The sequence below is a fragment of the Danio aesculapii genome, chromosome 21 (assembly GCF_903798145.1).
Source record: "Danio aesculapii chromosome 21, fDanAes4.1, whole genome shotgun sequence".
NCBI classification, from domain to species: Eukaryota; Metazoa; Chordata; class Actinopteri; order Cypriniformes; family Danionidae; genus Danio; species Danio aesculapii.
Window position 1 is genome coordinate 13,403,096 of NC_079455.1, and position 21,900 is coordinate 13,424,995.

Here is a 21,900-nt window from a genome sequence, read left to right on the forward strand (position 1 = left end):
ATGAGCCTATGTTGAATATCAGACTTACTTAAAGACATCTTGTCTATGTCGACATACAAGCGAAGCACAGCGGATGACATGATGTAGCCAAAAGCCGGTCCAATTACGGTAACTGCAAAAAGTATGCCTGTAAAAAAATACAAGAGTTGAATATTTCTTGGATAAACCACCATATTATGGGAATACTGTATATAATCAATGCTCAATCAAACCTAGATAGAAGGGTGAATTCCTCCTTTCTGCATAATCGTCTATGTAGGAAATCCCAAAAGGTTGTATTGGAACACCACCAATGCCCAGCAGTAACTGGCCCAGCAGAAGTATTGGATACACTTCCAATTGAGAGTCTGTATCATTTTGACTGCATGTCGGACTGGATTCTACGTTATGTGTCTGGCAAAGACTCAAGTTGAGGCTGGTATCTATGTTATAAATACACTCAGTTAATAAAGTGCTTTTTCGAAGTATGTTCATTTCAAAGTTAACATTCTATGGTGACCCGGAAGGGACATGATGGTGGGAAAAAAATGGGTGGAAGAAAAAAAAAACTGGGTGGGAGAAAAAAATGGGTGGGAGAAAAAGAAGGGTGTCCCCTCGCAAAGATGTTTAGCGTTCCCTCGCAAAACAGTTGTTCAACAAACACTTCCTGTTCACTTCATACATGTCAACTCTTTTGTGTGTGCCAGGATTCTCCTGTATCTTACCATTCTATCCCACTATCATCCTATCATTAAGTATTTTCCCATATTTCTCCCATACTTTTAATCTTGAAAGCACATTGAAATTAATATAAAAATGTCAGCATTCACTTTCTATTCATCAAAGCTGTTCGTCAATCGCTGCCCTTCCTATGCAACCACTGAAGCAGTAAATACATGTATACGCGCTGACTGATGGACGCACCCCATATGATAAATTGATCCCAGATCAGCTTCTGTACACGCCAAGAGGAGCTAAAGTGCAGGACACTTTGGGATTCGGGTGTGTGTTTAAACAGACAAATATATTTAATAATATGTAAACATGTCCTGTGTGTTTTATTTTAAACACAACTACTTTTCTCTTAAATGAGCATAAACAGTTAGGCTACTAAAATAATCAAATGCTTTCATCAGCCTATAGATCTGCACATTCTTAAAGTGACAACCGTTTGACAACAGAGGTGTGTACAGAAGCTGATCAGGGATCAGTTTATCATACGGAGCGCATCAGTCAGTCAGCACTTATACATGCATTTGCTGATTCAGAGGTTGCATAGGAAGGGCAGCGATGATTGACGCATGGATAGAAAAGTGATTATTTTTTATATTAATTTCAATGTGCTTTCAAAATTAAATATATATATATATATATATATATATATATATATATATATATATATATATATATATATATATATATATATATATATATATATATATATATATATATTTTTTTTTTTTTTTTTTTTTTTTTTTTCCTATCCCAATTTTTTTTCTCCCATCCATTTTTTTCTCCCTCCCAGTTTTTTTAATCTTCCACCTATTTTTTCCCCCACCATCACATCCCCTCTGTAACATTCTGTCATTACTGACCTATAAGGATTTTTCATAATAAGAGGATATTTTTAATTAAATCAGAAAAATGAGAAACTGAATGTTTGTTCACCTGAAGCTTGCAAATAATATTCATAAAGATATTAAAACAGGTTATCCATATGTAATGAGCAGTTTAGTCCAAGAAAAAACTCAATCTTTTTTTTTTTTTTGTGATTAACAGGTATGTTCCTGCACTTCATGCAGATACAACTGAGTTTCTATTCATGTTCATTGATCAATATTGATATGTGGAAAGCATATGAAACATGTTAATTATTAAATGATCGTAGCTCTTTCGGTGCTCTTTCATTGACTTAAAATAAATAAATAAATTTGTCATTTTTATCAAACGTCTTTAAGCATCAGAGTCTTGAATAAATATACTTTCAAAACAATACTTTCAAATTTGATTAAAAATAACTTCATTTATGTTCTAAAGGTGAACAAAAGGGTTACAAGATTGGAAAAATTAATTTTGGTGGTGAACTAAGCTTTAAAGTAAATTCTGAATAACTTAAAAGAAAATGCATACTTACTTCCATTGGATTCTGTATATTTATACTTTTCGCTAATGAAGTGAGGCAGTGCTATGAGAAACACTCCCATGCTTGCAATCATTCCTCCGATTCCAATACATCTTGGTCGATGCACTCGACTCCCAAAGAAACTCACAAACACAATGAGAACTGTGTTCCCCACCTTCATTCAACAAAAGATTGCGTAATTAAATTTATTATAGAGCAGCAGTTGTACTTATACTAATGCAGTGACAATTTCATGTTAAGATTTGTGCCTGAACTTGTAGATTTAACAATAAAATAACTGGTAACCAGGTAAGAAGTGTTCCGCCTTCAGGCCATTAAAACACAGGGTTAGCAACATTCATGCTTTTTATCCTTGCCTCATTGAAGGCTGCCAGAAGTCCTGACTTTGAACTGGAAAATCCGTATCTTTTCTCAATGGTGGTGATGGAAGCCTTCAGATAGCCTGAGACCAAAAGCTGAGAAAGCTGGAGCATCCCATGACACAGTACAAAAAACTGAAACACATACAGTTGAAGTCAGAATTATTAGCCACCCTTTGAATTTTTTCTTCTTTTTTAAATATTGCCCATATGACGTTTAACAGAGCAGGGAAATTTTCACAGTATGTCTTATAATATTTTTTCTTCTGGAGAAAGTCTTATTTGTTTTATTTCAGCTAAAATATAAGAGCAGTTTTTAATTTTTTAAAAAACAATTTTAAGGTCAAATTTATTAGCCCCTCTAGCCTTTCGATAGACGACAGAACAAACCATCTTTATACAATAACTTGCCTAATCACCCTAACCTGCCTAGTTACCCTAATTACCCTAGTTAAGCCTTTAAATGTCACTTTAAGCTGTATAGAAGTGTCTTGAATAATATCTGGTCAAATATTATTTACTGTCATCATGGCAAAGATAAAATCAGTTATTAGAGATGAGTTATTAAAACTATTATGTTTAGAAATGTATTGAAAAAATCTGCTCTCCGTTAAACAAAAAGGAAAAAATAAACAGACGGGCTATTAAATCAGGGGGTTAATAAAAAATACTTGGTTACATAAGAAAAATATAACAATATAAGGATATGCAGTGAATACGAGGAAGTGTGAAACCTATTGTCTAGGAAATCATCAGGGTTGACCTAGAGACTGAAGTCAGCAAACTTAACTTAACACTAAGCATAGTGTTGTCAAAAGAAATTTAAAGTTGGCACAAAAATTTAATTTACCCTGTTATTTTCTAAAAGCATTTTATGGGTCTGAAAATTCAAATACATTGTAAACAGTGACCACACCGAGTAGTTAAAGGGTCTCAGTTGTAAGAAATGTTTACTTGGCCTGATTCCCTGAGAACTAATTTACCCCTTGACCATTTTCTTGCTTGCATTTGCGTCATCAATAGGACTCAGAAGTGAAATATTCACTGTAAAAAACTTACCCCTTTACATTGTTTAGTTGAATCAAATAAAATTGTCGGTAACACTTTATTTTGATGGTCCATTTGAGTATTAGTAGACTGTCTGCTTAATATCTGTTGATACTGCTCCTTCAACAGATATTTAACTGATTATAAGAAGCTTTGGAAGTACATGTCAATTTACACTAACCCTAACTCTAGGGTAGATGCAATGTAACTTAAATTCAACAAACAGACCATCAAAATAAAGTTTGACCAAATTTTCTAGTCATCTCAACTTACATTAGTCAAACTGAGCAAAAAATATTAAGCTGAATATATTAACTTATGAAAATAACTTGAAGAAATATAAAAAAAAATTTTGTCATGACTTTTTGCCATATTATGTTAGTACAATGTACTGGGTGAAAGTGAAAAGTGGAGGATGGACGACAGCAAGATAGAAGCTGTGTTTTCATTGTGTCATGTTTTTGTGAAGATGTAATGTTCTGTTTTGAGTTATAAATCTCTCATTACAATGTGTAGTGCTACTGAACATATAATGGTTTTAGAATAGAACCTAATGTCACAGACAAATGTAAGAAGTAAATTCAGCTAACATTAACTTTCTAAATGTGTGTGTTTTGTAACACTTTATGATACAGCTGGTATTGTTTTGTATTGCATGTGCTCCATCATCTTGTCACTTTAGTTCCAATTTTGCTGGATTAGATCCAACTATGTGGTTTGAGTTAATTTACAGTAATTCCCCCAGATGGTTTTCTTAGATCTAAAATCATACCCAGATTTCTAAGAAAATTTTTACTTCTGCTAGTTGTTATGGGAACTGTGAACAGTTTGAAAAATATTTAATGTGACCATGGACCAAAACCAGCCTTACAGTGTGTCTTAACAATTCACGACATGACAAGATAGAAGCAACAATCAATTTGGCTGTCTACGCAACATAAACAATAATACAGCCATTCAGATGGGCAGAATAGTGCACTGCAAGCCCAACAAAATGGTAAGATTTACAATCTAATACATATTAAACCCATACACTCATTTTACTTTACTTTGGCTTAGTCCATGATTCATCAGGGGTCACCACAGCGGAATAAATCACCAATTATTCTGGCATTAGTTTTATGTGTCAGATGCCCATCCAGATGAAACCCAACACTGACAGTACACTGAACCCACAATGCTGGGAAACACCCATACACTCACTGACACACGCTCATACACCAATTTTAGTTAATATAAGTATATGTCCCACTCAAAACATATCAAAAGTCAATTTTAGGTCAGTAATGTATATTACTAAGCACTTTATTTAGACAAATATAAAGGCAAATTTCCCTGTATTATATATACATATAGCAGCGACGCAGGGGCGCAGTAAGTAGTGCTGGTGCCTCACAGCAAGAAGGTCGCTAGTTCGAGCCTTGGCTGGGTCAGTTGGCGTTTCTGTGTGGAGTTTGCATGTTCTCCCTACGTTCGCGTGGGTCTCCTCCGGGTGCTCCGGTTTACCCCACAGTCCAAAGACATGTGGTACAGGTGAATTGGGTAGGCTAAATTGTCCGTAGTGTGTGTGTGGCAATGAGTGTGTGAGGATGTATCCTAGAGATGGGTTGCGGCTGGAAGGGCATCCGCTTCATAAAACATGCTGTATAAGTTGACGGTTCATTCCGCTGTGGCGAACCAGGACTAATAAAGGGACTAAGCCAAAAAGAAAATGAATGAATATATACACACATACATACAAAACCAAACAGTCAACTTTATCAACTGAAATGTGTAGTCAGCTCAATTTACTGAAAATTAATTCTACTCATTTGAAAAGAGTTTTGAACTCAGTTTTGAAGGTATTGAGTTAATTAAATACAACTTAAATGGGTTAAGTTCAGAGTACTCATATAGATTCGTTTTATAACTCAAATGGTTTGTAGCAAACAGTTTCCTCAAATGGTTTGAGTTGCCTTAACTTATTGGGTTTTACAGTACTCAGTTGGTTTGAGTTCTCTTCATTGACTGGGTTTTACTGTGCTCAAATTGCTTGGTTTACTCAAATGGATTAAGTTCACAGTACTCATTAGGATTAGTTTTTGAACTTAAATGGTTTGTTGCAATCAGTTTTCTCAAATAGTTTGAGTTACCTTAACTTTTTGGGTTTTACTATATATATATATATATATATATATATATATATATATATATATATATATATATCGCCCTCAGAATCCAGATTTTCAAATACTTATATTTTGGCCAAATCTTAACAAACCATACATTAACAAATGTGAAGTATTAATCTCAATATCAAAAATTGACACTTATGACGAGGGTCTAGGGTCACAAATGTTTCAGGTTAGTTCATAACACCAGCAGACAAAAAAAGTATCTGAGAGGATGAGTATTATATTGGTGCCATAGGTAACTTGAGTAACAAGGCTCAAGAAATAACATGTTTAGATGTAGAGTGTCTCAAGTTGATAGTTTAGACAGCTGAAGATGTTATCAGTTTGGTCCATTTGGTTTATAATTTTGCTTGAAAATCAATTCCAGCTCAACACAATCCATAATGAAATTCTGATGACTAATGCTAGGTTTAAATATTAATTTGATTGTTTTAAAGATTGAAATGAACCACTGCACATTCATATTTATCAAGAACAAGTAAAGCACAGATAAAACTATTCACATCCTCACTAAAGAGTTACTATTGTTTCTATATTTGTTTTCTAAACAGTAGCCAGGCAGTGTTTACTGCAAATTAATTTAATACAAGTAAACAAACCTCAACAAAACATTTTAAAAGTCATATAATTAGTGTCTAAATTCATGACCTAATTCTATATGAATATCCTACATGTCTGGCATGATACTTTGGTCACAGTTAGTAAAACAACAAAGGATAAAACTCTTTGTGTTTATTCTGGTTTCGTTACCGATAGTTTCCTTTTTTGCTTGCAGACTCACAATAATCACATCAGCTTACTATATACTGTAGACCTTTCAGATTTATTCTACTCACACATAATTCAAGCACATACAGTAAGTACAGCTAAGTCTACCACACAGCTCTGTTAACCAATATGATACACACTAATAAATGATGGAAAGCATGGCATTCTAAACTTGTAAAACTTTACAAGTTCAGCAAACTGTTACTTTAATTTAGCTTTTTTATTTTTTATTTTTTTAATTTTAACATTTAAAAAAAAAAAAAAAAGGCCAAAAAGCATCAAAACATGTACAAAAAATTATTAGCCCTCTTATTATTTTTCCGAAGTGCTGTTTAATGAGAAGGTTTTTTTCAACACATTTTGAAACTTAATAGTTTTAATAACTAATTTCAAATTACTAATTTCATTTATCTTTCCCTTGATGATAGTACAGTATATTTATATGGCTTTATATAGGCACTGGTGGGAGGCGTGCGTTGGCTTTAGGCCACAGGCTGAGTGCCTTAGTGTCCCACCAATGATGATATACAGCCATATTGCACTGCTACGAGTTTGATATTGCGTTTATAAAACAGTTCGACGGCATAATCATGTACAGTATATAAAAAAGAAAATCAAACACAGAGAGTCTGAAAAATCCTTTTTGTGCAAGGAACTACTTTCTTCCATTATTCATTCACATTTTCAGTTGACAGTCAGAAATCGTTGCTTTAAAACACGTCACCTTAGAGCTAGTATTTAAATAATTCTCTATCGTACTGTGTAAAAAACATAAAGTGATGAAGTGATGACAAAACAGGTGATTTTGCTCACATTTTAGGATTATAAGTCTGAACGGCAAGAAATGGCATCAGTCTACAGATATTTTTCAGTATGTTGCTATAGGGAGATCACAACAATTAACCCTGAAAAAGTCAAAGCAAAGCAAACACTAGCAGATTACTATAGTATAAATACAGCACTACAACATACAAAAGAAAGAGATCAATTTAGAAAACTTATCTGTTTTATAATGATTGATCAGCTATAGTTTGAAATACGAAAAGAAAACGCTAAGGTTTTCTTCCCTAAAGACTTATTATGTGCTCTGTCTTGCCATCTTGTGGTGGAACCGTCTTTGCTCTGCTTAGTATGACACGCTAATGGCCGCCAATCTCATTATAATTTTAAACATGTAACACAGGCACTATTCTTTTAAATAAACTGCACAGTTGCAATCTAAACAACAACATTCTCGCCTAAAAAGCCTCAAAAGTACATTATGTTGTCCAACAGCTGCAAGTTCCTAGTCTATTGATCTGCTTTCACTCTATGTGGGGGCGGAGTAATACATGAGAGTGAAGAGGCTGTAAGAGTGCTGTTATTGCAGAATATAGCAGATATGTTAGATTCGAGATTCAGACAGAGCTGTTGTATAAATATGCATAGCTTTTATTTTTGCCAAATACAATAACAATTTTCTCCAGAAGAAGAATAAAAAAACAATAGTACAAAAAAAAATGTTTCTCTGTTAAACATCACTTGATAAAGAATTGTTGAAATTTAAGCTGTGCACCTTTATTTGAGAAGTCATATTTCTTACAATTAAGGCTATAAGTTATATTGGGAAACATACCTTGATATTGTTGAAGAGACCCATTGATCTGCGAGGTCGCGCTCTCTGTGGGTTTCCTTGGGGTTCAAATGCTGTCATTTTGTATTGTTCTGGCGAAATAATAACAATAACACAAAAAGGGCATTCTCTGTAATATCTATTTTCAACATTAATCTAGAAAAGTGGAAAGCTATAATCTTCAGTTACTTGCAAGTTGTTTCCTGCATGCTATTTAAAGCAGAAAATGGTTGCATTCTTAAACTAAAATAGCACCATGCATACATTTGCTATCTTTTTTTGATGTGCAGTAGGCAACTATTTTGAAGATGACATTTTAATGATGATATATATTTAAACTCCAAACATATGTAATAAAAATGTTATTTACACTATAAAGTGCTTGGCTACCTTCTCTAAATAGTGGCTGCACCTTTTACTCCCCAGATGGTTCTTGTGAATTGGCAGAGAAGTTAAGTGAAGTCATTGAGCAAGACTTTACTCAAAATGGGTCTTTGTCTTTGCAAAGTCTGTTCTGGTTTTGACTCAGCACTTTCAATTAATCTTACTCAGAATCAAACTGAAGTATTGTCAAGAGTGTATTCATTTTTAAGCACAGTTCATTTTATTTTTGCATGTTTTTAATTAAAGAGCCTAGTGAAGATTAGCTGAAAAAGTTGTTTTAAGTAAGTACATTAATTTCTCTCCAGTACAAAACCAATATCTACAATAATATATACTGTATATGTATTCTCAATTTTTTTTAAACACATTAATTAGTCCAACCATGAATTAGTACTATTACTAGTGCTATTTCACAGTTCTCACATTTCCATTAGCATGCAAGTTTTTGAGGAACACGTGTTCATGAATGAACAGAAATGTACTTACAGCTGTGGCTGAGACTGAAGAGCTGGAGAAAGTCCACACTACTTTCACTTGTGGGAAGTTAACAACTTTTAAAAATGGGCGGACTTTAGGATTGTGCAATCTCAGTTTTGGAAACAAGACTGATGAAAAGAAAGAAAGAAAGAAAGAAAGAAAGAAAGAAAGAAAGAAAGAAAGAAAGAACAATTAGTGCAACTTCCTATATTAATGTTTTGCAATGTAAGCGTTAACCTTGTTGGTAACAATTTACAATAAGGTTAATGTATTTATTAACACAAAGAAACAACGAACATTACATTTATAGCTGTTTTATTTTATTGATGTTTGTTAACAATAATTAATGAAAAATAAAATGCCACAGTGCATTAACTGATTTTAACAAGTACAAACTTGGAATTTAATACATCATTAGTAAACATTAAACTATGATTAATGAATGCATTACAAGTATTGTTCATTCTGAGTTAATGAATGTCTTACATTTGAAAGCTAAAAAGAATCTCTCAAACTAATCAATGAGTCATTGACTGATCAGTCACAATGTTTGCAAAATGATGATTTTGCTATCAAACACATGGTTATTGCTGCACACACAGAATACTTCACTGATTAAAAAACAAAGAAACACAAAGTGAGCAATATCTCAGGACAGCTGGCAGATGGAGACAAAGTACACTTTTAAACCTCAATTCTTTCTTTAAAACTTTCTAACGCATCTCTCTTCTCCCCATATCTTCCTATATGACACAGTTGCAAAATATTATTTATTTTAAAGGTGTGTGTGTGTCTGTGTGTATGTGTTTTAATGGGCATCCATGTAAGAATGTATCAACAATATTATATTAAATGTTTTTTTTCTTATTTATTTATTTATTTATTTTTAAAGGTTTATCTTTACAAATAAACTTAATGTACCCTATATAAATAGAGTTGAGATTAAAACTAGAGTACAAACATAAATCAATGTATAAACAACAAAACAATGTATATGAACAAATAATTTAATGTCTATCATTCAAATTTCAACAAAAACAAACAAATCGCATTATGTATATTATATATAATGTAATCTTCATCATTCAAATTTTAAAGAAATTTTAATATGCTACAAACAACTAGGCTCTTCAACCAAACCCTTTGTTTTGTGCTCATTGCTCAATGTTCTGCATAAAAACTGCTGGCCGATAAACACAGAGGAAGAAACCGCATGTTGCTGAAGGAGTCTCTGGTGAACATTAAATTGATTTATTCACTCAAGCAACTTTATAAGAGGCCAAACTTCTGCTGTGGGAAACTTTACCTAAACCATGAAACCTCAATCTCTACCTTCACTGTTTTATACACACACTTTGCGTTCAGTCTTTTTCCAGTTTACCCCAAATAAACGAAACTTGCTTTCATCACTGCGCTGTAAAACCCAAAAAGATAAGGTAACTCAAACCATTTGAGGAAACCTATAGCAACAAACCATTTAAGTTCAAAAACTAATCCTAACGAGTACTGTGAACTTAATCCATTTGAGTAAATGAAGCAATTTGAGTACAGTAAAACCCAGCCTGATCTCACAAGAAAACGTAAGTATTTTACGTTTTGTCAGTTTAGTGGCTAATTCGTACGAGTTCAGTCGTGCGAAATTGTACGAATTTAAAAAGGAGGCGTGGCACCTAACCACACCCCTAAACCCAACCATCATTTGGGTATGAGCAAATCGTACAAAAATGTATGAATTAGATCGTACGAATTCATACGAATTAGCCACTAAATCAAAAAGTTACGAATTGCCATGAGATTGTGTTGGTAAAACACAATAAATGAAGAGAACTCAAACCAACTGAGTACTGTTAAAGCCAACAAGTTAAGGCAACTCAAACCGTTTGAGGAAACCGATTGCTACAAACCATTTAAGTTAAAAAACTAATCTATATGAGTATTGTGAACTTACTCCATTTAAGTAATGAGGCATTTAATTAACTAATTACCTTCAACACTGAGTTTAAAACTCTTTTCAAATGAATAGAATTAACTTTCAGTAAATTTTGAGTTAACTACACTCATTTCATTTGATAAAGTTGACTGTTGGTTTTTACAGTGTAAAGGTACGTTGGCCGAGAGAGCTTAACATGTTGCAATTTAAGATAACATATGCAATTACAAAATATGCCAGCAAATAAAGAAAAGATCTTCATCAATTTGAAAGCATACATGGTGCAAATCCTCACTACGCAAACACATTTTTAAAAAACGTGCTGCATTTTCACACAATGCAAACAATTAATAAAATCCACTGCGTTTTCTCACAACACAAACATTTTACGAAAACGCGCTGCATTTTCTCACAACACAATGCAAATGTTTCAAGGAGACACTAAAATGTGACAGACCCAGGTGTTTAGGTTATGGTTATTAAGGCTAATAAATACTAAAGACACAGGAGTTAAGATCTTAAAATAAACTAACAAAAAACTCACATTTCAAAGATCACCTACAACTTCACCGAGCAATACTCACAGCACAGCATCGTTCAATATGTTTTTGGGTCCTCTTAAAAAATTGCTGCTGTGTTCCAATGTGTTTGTGTTGTGAGAAAATGCAGTGTGTTTTTTTTAAATGTTTGTGTTGTGTTGGTGTGTTTTCTTAAATTGCAGCACATTAAGCTCTCTCACCAACCGTACTAATGGGAAGTTTGGACCAATTTTGTGCCCACACAATATGTTCCTCGAGGTTAGTCTAGCCCAGAGGTGTCCAAACTTGTTAACACACCTGTCTGTAAGTTTGTAGTATGTCACTTAAGACATTGCTTAGTTAATTTGGCTAATGGATTTGATTCACTGGCACTGTAAATTTATTTAAATGTATTCACTTCAGAACAGCTCACCATCTTGCTAAGGCAATAGAATCTTAATAGAAATTTTAATAATAGAAAATTTTAAGAACTCATTAGAAACATCACTTTAGCACAAAACTGGAATACTACATAAATCATTTGCAAATAAAGCACATGAGTCAAGGAGAACAAATTTGTCACTTCCTGATAAACTTGCGCCAAAGAGAAGATTAGATTAGATTAGATTCAACTTTATTGTCATTACACATGTACAAGTACAAGGCAACGAAATGCAGTTTAGGTCTAACCAGCAGTGCAATAGCAGCAAGTGCAGGATACAGGTATAAGTTATAAAGTGCAGTTATAGAAAAACTATGGTGATAAAAAAGGAGAAAGGAATTTTGTGTGGTAAGAGAAGCCACTGTGGATCTTTATTCTTATATAATGAATTAAATGACAAAACACAATGACTGCATGCTGGCTTTTGGAGATAATATTACAGAACCACTGTGATGACGAACAGTGTTTATTCAGTAAACATTGACTAAGGGATTTTAGAATGACAAAAATATTAAGCATGTTTGTCTATTAATGCTGTCTCATCGCACCCATTTTTCTTAAACAAAAATCACATGACATTTTTTGTTGTTTATTCAGTAAATGTGTTTCCATCATAGTTTATATAAATTTTTTGTTATTGGATAAAAAAGTATCCTATTAAGTTTTGCGTTATTTGCATTTTATGCACAATCCTGGCACTTCCATTAAGCAATTTTTAACGTGGCATCCCAAAATGCACATAAAATAGGTTGGTGGAAACATAGCTAATGATATTTGTTATTCAGGTCAACACATCATCAGTAAAGCATCCAAGACTGAGGTCATGGAATTGCACTGCTAAACACAGAGATGACCTTGGTTCACTACACATTGGGAGACTGATGGTGACATGAAATGTACCTATTGGATTTATATACACAAACATAACTAGTATTTATCACAAACAACATTATTTTTATAAAGTTTTTTAAAATAGCATTATAGATAATCATTTGATATTCCATTATTTACAAAAATATGAAAATCTTATTAAATGTACTAGATCAATTAAACGCACTTTATGAATACCGTACTTTATGCATTAACTAATAACTGATGTAATGACTTTTATTTCCGATCACCTATCCACTCCTACACAGTATATTAAAAGCCTAGACACTTTATCCTCCTTAACAGATTTAACATGTAGATTTGCTTTTCATTTTTATGAAATTAATTGATCAAATATTTTAGAACATTGAACGTGATTAAATTAAAAGGTGTCACTAAATAAAATGATAATCAAATGAACAGGAATTGATATCATCCAAAGTTTTTGCATGCCTAAATATCACTTTGAATATAGAATAAAATGAAAAAAAAAAAAAAAAAAACATTAAAGACTATAAATATAAAATACTACATTCCCAAATCTGTATGTAATGAAAAACGCCAGCTCATGGGTGCTGCAAACAGTCATTTGCAGTCAGAAAAAGAGAAGCATTAAACATATTTGCACTGGTGAGAAAACATTCTAATTTACACAATTTTCTGACTCAAATACAAAACCAAATACTATCAACAATAATTATCAGTTTAAATCTGTTTCTCAGCAACGAGTTCCGCTGTATATAATTGAGCTCACAGGCTGAAAGAAGGCGGTGTTCAACATGTGCTCACACATTTGCAGCAATGATATTTATAGCTTTAAAGGCGTTATGACGAACAAAGTTTAATAAACACTGACCTACAGCCGAGAGAGAGAGAGAGAGTGTCTGTATCTAAGAACATACATAATCAAAGCAGGTTAACATATTGTAATGTGAAACCCAACATTCTCATTAAAGGTGAGTAAGTCTAGTCTGGAATTTTTTATTGATCAGAGCACCTAAATACACTTTACAGTTCCATACTAAGATGTGGCCCCTTACCATGCTTGTGCTGGAAAGACACAATTATGGCATCTTGGAATTATGTTTTTATGTGTTTATTTATTTTTGTTTGGACTTCAAAAAGAGACATTTGTGATCTGCAAAATTCACCACATGAATACACTACAAAAACACTTCACACTTTGACCCTTTAAAGGGCACGTATGGTAAAAAATCTACTTTTTAAGCTGTTTGGACAGACATATGTGCATGAATGGTGTATAGACTGTCATATTGGGGTGATATAAGCACACCCAGTGCTTTTTTTTTCAATTTAACAACATAAAAACGGTGGATCAATTGGAGCTGTTTTCAAATCGACCGCTACTTGACGTAGGAGAGCGGTCCCCCCACCCACCAATATTGATTGACAGGCGCGTCATCATATCCTCAGTTTGTTAATTCACGTCCGCCATTTTCAGCGTGAGTCGAAGCAATATCACTAAAGGAACACCCTAGCTCTATTTTTAGATGCAAGGCTCATTGGGCTCAACACAAGAGCAATATTCTCCACATTATCGCTCTAATCGGAATTATTGGTTGTATCTTTAGGTAGGTTTGCAAACATGTGATGGTGATCCTCTCTCTCCTTCTCCGTCTGCCTGTCAGACTCTGTTGCAAACGCTGAGCGGGTGAGCTCATGGCCCCGCCCCCTTGTTATGTTGGCAGGAAGCCGAAACTAATTTACATGTGAAGCAACACACCCATAAATCAGCAATCTGTGGACACGCCCCCAACATGACCCTTTTTAACACATTATAATAAAAAAAATCTGAATTGTGTTTTGAACTGAACCTAAACTGGCACACTTAGAAGAACCATAATATTACTATTAAATCATAAAAAAAGAGGTAAACTATGTGCCCTTTAAATCAGTAACAAATTAACAATTTACACTTGACACAATACATGAACACATTTTGGAAGAATAAAATGAGCAAGACTCACTAGCTGAGACTCACTGAATGTGGCAACTGGTAAACACACGATCTGTTGTTATACTCCCCTCTAAAATGGTGTACAGAAAAAGAGTTACTGCATGTTTTTCTACAATTAAAATACAGCATGATTTAACAATTTAGCAGCTTTTAATCAACAGATTTTTGATGAACTCACGCTCAGTCGTTCATCCGTGTGGCCGAAATTCCTTTCCTAACCGCCGTAGGTCTGTCATCAGCAGGAACAGAATGCTTGTATAATCATTCAGTACATATAGTGAATTATACAATTTATTCTGAACGTGGCAGGACCGTAATGAGCACAGATCCATGAGTCAATTTCAAACTAGACTTTATCATCTTATCAAGGATTACTGCATTACATTACATGCACACGTACTCCCGTCTTTAACCACGCTCTCTTTCATCTGACACACACTCTACTTTGTGCATGCACACTATTAAAAGAGGCAGGGCATGCAACTGTGACTTTTTTTAAGAGGAATCATCTGGTAAATGTTTTAAATATCAAGCTGTTCCTGTTCTGGTATCACTCTCCCCTTCCCACAGCAACATCTTTAATGACTGCAAAACCCCTTCAGTCCTCCAGCACTCCTCGTAGATTACCACTTGTATACAAATCCATATCAGCTAACATCTGGGAAATAACATTGTGATTGAAGGAAATAGCATTACAAGCAGACTTTTGCTGCCTACTTGGGTTATTATGCACACCTGCTGTTTACTGTGTGGTGAAGGAAAGTATGCAATCACAAGAGCTGGAACTGGAGCTGGAACAGGAACTGGCCACCAGTCACCAGAGACTGAAATAGCTCTCTGACAACACTATTCTTATTCAGTAATCATCAAAACTCTCCTGTTTTGAGTCTTAGCATAGTTCTCTGGTGCCTGGCTGTCGTGACACTCCAAACCTGGTGTCATTAAGGCCCTTCTCATGCCATCTGGTTTCCTCCACAAGCACACATAAATATTTACAGATAGGTACTACTTCAAAAAGTATTTGGGGTGTTGATCAGAGGCTTCTCAGACATTTGCACTCTATTTACAGGACCTCCTCCCACCGGCTATGTGGTGTAGGTTGTATCCTGCACCTCCAACACTTTAAACACTGTGGGCACCCTGGCGTACGGGATCATATTCCATCCTTGGGTAATGATACCATATGTACTGTACATCTGATGACCAATCAATCACTACCTCTGGACAATATAGCCCCTTCTTAACTTAGCAACACATTCTGCTGTCGTCCTTTCAGGCATACTCTCACACCATAGAGTGTGTGTTCCCTGACCAAACAATCCAGGAGCACCATGCACCTTTTGTTGGAGGGGGCACAGTGTGCACAACAAACCAAAATATATTCACAAATACAGATGTTAAAAGTTACATTATATATGTATATGGAATTAAGTCTGTATATAATGTTTAGATGTTTAATAACAGCAAATAATATCAACATATCAAAGACATGTTTTTTTTTTCTTTTTCAAACTTATCAAATTAGTATTTTTGTTTAATGCTGAAAACAAGTTAAATGTGATTAAAGGCGCCTTAAAAAGAAAATCAGGGTATACCTAGGCATAGTCGAATAATAAGAGATCAGAATTTGGAAATGGCAATACCATGAGCCTCAAACACCATTGTTTCATTAATCTCTTGTATTCTGCAAGTGTAAAACTCTGGAGGATATATCAGAACACAAAAAGGACTGTTGCGTGACTCACGTGGCACACCCTTGTTATTTGCATGCACTTTAGGTCACATTCTACGCTATTTAGAACAATTGGTCTGTGATAATTAATATGCACGCCCCAGGCTGTTTGATAAACCACAATGTTTCTTAGTGAGACAACATGCCACATAGCAAAATATCTCTGGCCCAGCTCTGGCCCACACAATTAGCTTTTGCATTGGCCCACATGCCACAGTGAATTATGGTACATGACTTGATCAAGTCTGGTTTTCAGACGAGGGCCAAACATGGACCATATCAGGGCCAAGTCTCAGCCTAGTTAATAACCCATAGCTGAGCCTGAACTGGTGTCATATTTGTTGGTGTGTCACGACTGCAATGAAATTGATAAATCCATGAATCATTGCGCTTTAGGCGTGCTATGGGCATGCTTTTTCTCGAAGCGACCTGATTGGTAGAATCTTTTTTTCTTTATTTGAAAATAATAAAAATATATTTAAAATGTGGGTCAAGATTGGCCAAACTTACATGGCCCACTTTTCAATTATTAACATCTGGACCAAATACTACAATTTACATGTGGCCCAAGTATTGTGTGCCGCCTTAAAGTCGGTGCCACCTCTGCCAAAGCAGGGCCATGTTTGGCCCACATGCTGTTTGCCAGTGCTGGATGAATGCCTGCTGTGTTGACAGGTATGGGATCATGTGGCCCACTGACATTTCAGACGCACCCCTTCCTACCTATGCTTTCATTTCGCTTTGCACAGCACTCAAGTGACAAATATTTCCAAGGATAAAGTCCAATAATGTCGTGGGACAGCAAGAACAGATCTTAATTGGAAAGTACATCAGATATTTGTGGTTTTTAACAATTCAGGACAGGGTTTTCAAAAAGTGATTCATGTCTGTCTGGAGTTCACATGAGGTGTTTGATGAATTGACAGTAAGCGACCACACAGAGAGAAACCTGCTTCTCAAACACCACAAGAGAATTAAATTCAGTTCACTTTTGCAATGTATTGCTGCCAAATGCATGCTTATGAATTAAAATTCCCCTCTTCCTGTTTATACTCGTAAACACTGTTTTGTCTAAGATGAAAGTAAACTATTTGAGAGGGATTCTCTGTTTATGTCTTTAAAGTGAGAACTGCAGAAAACTCTAGTGTAAGGAATAGTATTTTTAACTACAGCGGTTCGAACTGTAGTTTTGCCAAACGACTAAAAAGTTATCAATATTGATGGTGAAAAATTGTACATTTCTAGTCAAACCATCCTTCTGCAATTTTATACCAAAATGGAAATAAGGGCAGTATTAATAGCTATAAATGTAGTAGAGCAGGGCTATTATGTGATTGTGTATAGCAATATGGAACAATTAAGTGTTGACGTTAAATCAAAAGTAATTCACAAAAACTTGAATTACAATAATTCTCTTTGGTTACAACTGAATTAGTTACAAAATAACTGTATAAAATGATAAAACATGAAATGATAAAAACATATGATAATAATTGTAACCAGCTGTGGTGAGTATACTGATGCTACGTAGCCATGGTCCCGAATCCAACCCACCTGCCACCTCGTCACAACGGATAAGGAAAAGTCACAGCTGGGCGTCATTAAGAGACACCGATATAAGCAGCGGCCAAGCAACAGAGGATGAGCTTTATTTCACCTGAATGACTCCAAGCGCTAACATCTGTTTATCTCTCTCTCTCTCTCTCTCTCCCTCTCTCTTTCTCTCTCTCTCTCTCTTCCCCAGCAGACTCGAGCAGCTTATCCACTACACGCCCTCATCCCACGCACGACCTCACCTTCTCCCCAGAGCACCAGCGCACTTACACGCCTGAAGAGCACCTTAACCCATCATCATCCGAAGAAAGTCTCGGCGGGACTGTTAGCTCCATTCCTTACAGGAGAAACTCAGCGAGCTTATTCCCTAGAGACACCAAAAACTAAAGATTATGTAGCGCTGAAGAAAGACATATTAGCCAGAATGGGGCTCTCTGCAATTAGCGTCGCACAGCAGTTTGCAGTATGGACCTATGGTGAAAAAACACCGGTACGTACCCAAGCAGGTCAACTTTCCTGTCTTGGCCGACTGTGGCTATTAGGGGTCCCTTCACTGTCCAGGTCGCTAAAAACTTAGTGATTGAGAAATTTCCCTGGTGGAAGCAGTTGAGCTAGCTGAAGCTCACATAGCCTGGGATGCTGAAGAGAGAGCAGCTCTGAAAACCCAGAGGGTACATCACGGCCAGTCAGCAGACCTTCAGTCCCCAGCCCGATGCCCACAGACGAGCCGATGCCCACAGAACCATCCACACACACGACCCCGGCCTGGGTAGCTGGTTGTGTGGTACACCGCAACATCCCTCCTGAAGCACCCTCCCGAAAAGTGTCACTAGATGGGAAAACACAGACAGCCACATTAGATATTGGAAGCGCCATTACACTGATACATCCTGACATAATAATATATATGATATCCCCGCTATGTACCAGCACAGAGAATCACCATCACTGCTAAATCAGGCAGCTGACACATTGAAGTTGGTGTCGTTCCCAATATTCTAGTGCCCCTCCTCCTGGGCAGAGACTGGCCGGGCTTCAACAAGCTGTTAGCACCCCATTACGCTCCATCGGCTCGTCCTTGGAAAAATCCCAAGGGGCGGGCACAATGGGACCATCAGCCAGCAGAGAGCGACAAAGGGGGTGAGTCCACAATTTCGCCTAATTTATATTTTGAGTTTTTTTAACAGATAACCACAGGAGGCAATTTCAGGAGAGCACAGCGAGAAGATCAAACTCTCAAACATTGAGAGTACTAGATGGAAAGGAAAAACTCCCAGCTCTCACCCCCTCCCACACTTTATAATACAAAATGGTCTGCTGTACTGTGTCGCAGAGAGGCGGGGGAAAAGAAAACTCCATTAGTGGTGGAGCCCGATTTATTTCATCTCTGGACCTCACCAAGGGATACTGGCAGGTCCCACTCAGTCCAAGCGCCAGGGAAAAAATGCCTTCTCCACACCTTGAGGACACTGGCATTACCGGGTTCTTCCCTTCGGGCTCCACGGGGCCCCAGTCACATTCCAAAGAATAATGGACAAAAGGCTTTCCATGCACTGAAGTCGGCATAACATCCTCCCTGGTATTCCACGCACCTGATTTCAGCTGCCCCTTCATCCTCTAGACAGACGCTTCCGACTCGGGCGTGGGGGCGGTCCTTTCCCAGGTCCACAACGGTGAAGAGCACCCCATCGTATATGTGAGACGGAAGCTGACCCCTGCTGAAGCCAAGTAAGCAACGGTGAAAAAGGAGGCCCTGGCAATCAAGTGGGCAATCCAGGAGCTGAAGTAATACCTGTTAGGAAGATGGTTTACCCTGGTAACAGATCATGCCATTCAGTGGATGGCTACAGCAAAAACAATGATGCACGAGTCACCAGATAGTATTTATCACTCCACGATTACCACTTCAATGTTCAACATTGAGCTGGGGCCTCCCATGGAAACGTGGATAAGCTTTCATGGTTATGGTCTGGATGGGGAGGTCTGTCAAAACATTCCCCTTCTCATAACATATCTATCTTCTCACAGACATTCCAGGACCAGGACAACATAAAAAAAAGGAGGGGGGGAGTGTGGATGTGGCAAGTATACTGATGCCTTGTCGCCATGGCCCTGAATCCAACCCACCTGCCACTTTATCACAGCGGACGAGAGTCACAGCTGGGCGTCATTTAAGAGACACCGATATAAGCAGCGGCCAAGCAACAGAGGACAAACAGAGGACTCCAAGCGCTAACATCTATGTCTCTCTTTCTCTTCCCCAGCGAACTCGAGTAGCTGATTCACTACATGCCCACATCCCACGCACAGCTTCACCATCTCACTGGAGCACCAGCGCACTTACACACCTGAAGGGCAACTTAACCCATCATCTACACTCTTGCACTGGTTGTAAATCACCCTCCGGGGAAAAGTTTGTAACACCATTTCTTGTGTGAGTGTTTTCCCTCTAACTTTACCACACCAGAATAAAATAAAGTTACCTGAGAGAAAGGGAAAGACATGGTGAGGGAGGGAGAGACAAAGAAACTAGGGCCCGAAGATAGCTTGAAAGCAGTAGATTCAGAGAAGACTCCAGAGCAGGAAAGGAGCAGACCAAAAGGCAGAGAAAAGTTTACTAACTTTTTTGTGTCTTTCTTGACCATGTGACTAAAGCCCAAATGCTGAGACATAAAAACTGACCAATCAACATGTGACCACATCATAAACACCCAAAGTCCACACACCAGGCCCTGATCTTATCAGTACAGTATATGCCTTTGGAGTCAGTATGGACCTTCTTGGTGCAAAAGACATGTTTTGCCATATAAACAAATGCATAAGATGATTTTCATTCCTACACTAGCTTTTAAGGAGAGTTTAAAAGAAAAATAGCATCACCAGATACACATAATAGTGAATAAGATTTAAAAAAAAAAAAACCTGGCAACCAGTGCAAAAGGAATTTCTATTAGCAATTACAATAAATAAGTAATACATATTAATTATAGTAACCTATGTTGATATAATTTTTTTTACATACAGGCGCTGGTCATATAATTACAATATCTTCAAAAAGTTGATATATTTCACTAATTTAAGTGAAACTTAAATATATTTCAAGTGTTTATTTCTTTTAATTTGGATGACAACTAATGAAACCCCCAAATTCAGTATCTCAGAAAATTACAGTATTGTCAAAAGGTTCCGTATTGAAGACACCTGGTGCCACACTAATCAGCTAATCAACTCAAAACACCTGCAAAGGCCTTTAAATTTCCTCTCAGTCTCATGCCGCAGTCATACTAGAGTTTGAGCTTGCGAATTTCTGTCGTACGGCACTGCGAAAAGGGGCAGGATTAAACAAGATGAGTAGACATTTAAAAAAGCCAGTAATTGGTCCATGCTTTAAATTTCTGTCCAGAGAGCAGGGGCATTGCTAGACATGAAGCTCTAATGGGGCACGGACCCCTTCCCCCTAGACTATATATATATATATATATATATATATATATATATATATATATATATATATATATATATATATATATATATATATATATATATATATATATATATACACACAAAACATATATAACAAAAGTATTGTTATCATACAATTATTTTTCTAAATAATCCTAAATGTAACTGGAAAACTATGTAAAGACACAACTGGAGTGATATGCTAAGATCATTTAAGAAATCTTTTGCATGAATAATACATCTCATTTGAATGAAATTCTATAGACAATTCAATAAAATACAAAAAAAATATGTTTTATAGAATTATCTGTTGTCTTAGACTTGACACATGGCAGAGAATTAGGTTAAGTCTTACCTCCCTGACTCGTCATCCCTCATTTTTGCTTCATACAAAAAAAAAATTATCAGGAGGCATGCTTAGTAAGATCACCATCATATTGTTTAAATTTTAGTTTTGTTGACTTGGAAACA

At 36.1% G+C, this 21,900-nt stretch overlaps 1 protein-coding gene across 2 annotated transcripts in view; it reads right to left on the reverse strand.

Moving 5' to 3' along the window:
- The window catches only part of slco2b1 (solute carrier organic anion transporter family, member 2B1), a 41,201-nt gene extending 26,187 nt beyond the window's left edge, over positions 1–15,014 (reverse strand). Inside the window, exons 1-8 of one of the 2 annotated variants that reach the window (XM_056445817.1) lie at positions 14,860–15,014; positions 14,692–14,751; positions 8,953–9,071; positions 8,086–8,174; positions 2,479–2,616; positions 2,114–2,276; positions 213–422; positions 29–127 (exon numbers count right to left, since the gene is read on the reverse strand). In XM_056445817.1, the coding sequence (XP_056301792.1) occupies positions 29–127; positions 213–422; positions 2,114–2,276; positions 2,479–2,616; positions 8,086–8,163 (688 nt within the window). In that variant the 5' untranslated portion in view covers positions 8,164–8,174; positions 8,953–9,071; positions 14,692–14,751; positions 14,860–15,014. The remainder of the gene's footprint in view (positions 1–28; positions 128–212; positions 423–2,113; positions 2,277–2,478; positions 2,617–8,085; positions 8,175–8,952; positions 9,072–14,691; positions 14,752–14,859) is intronic. The other variant, XM_056445818.1, reaches the window with a different exon arrangement.
- Positions 15,015–21,900: the final 6,886 nt, after the last annotated feature.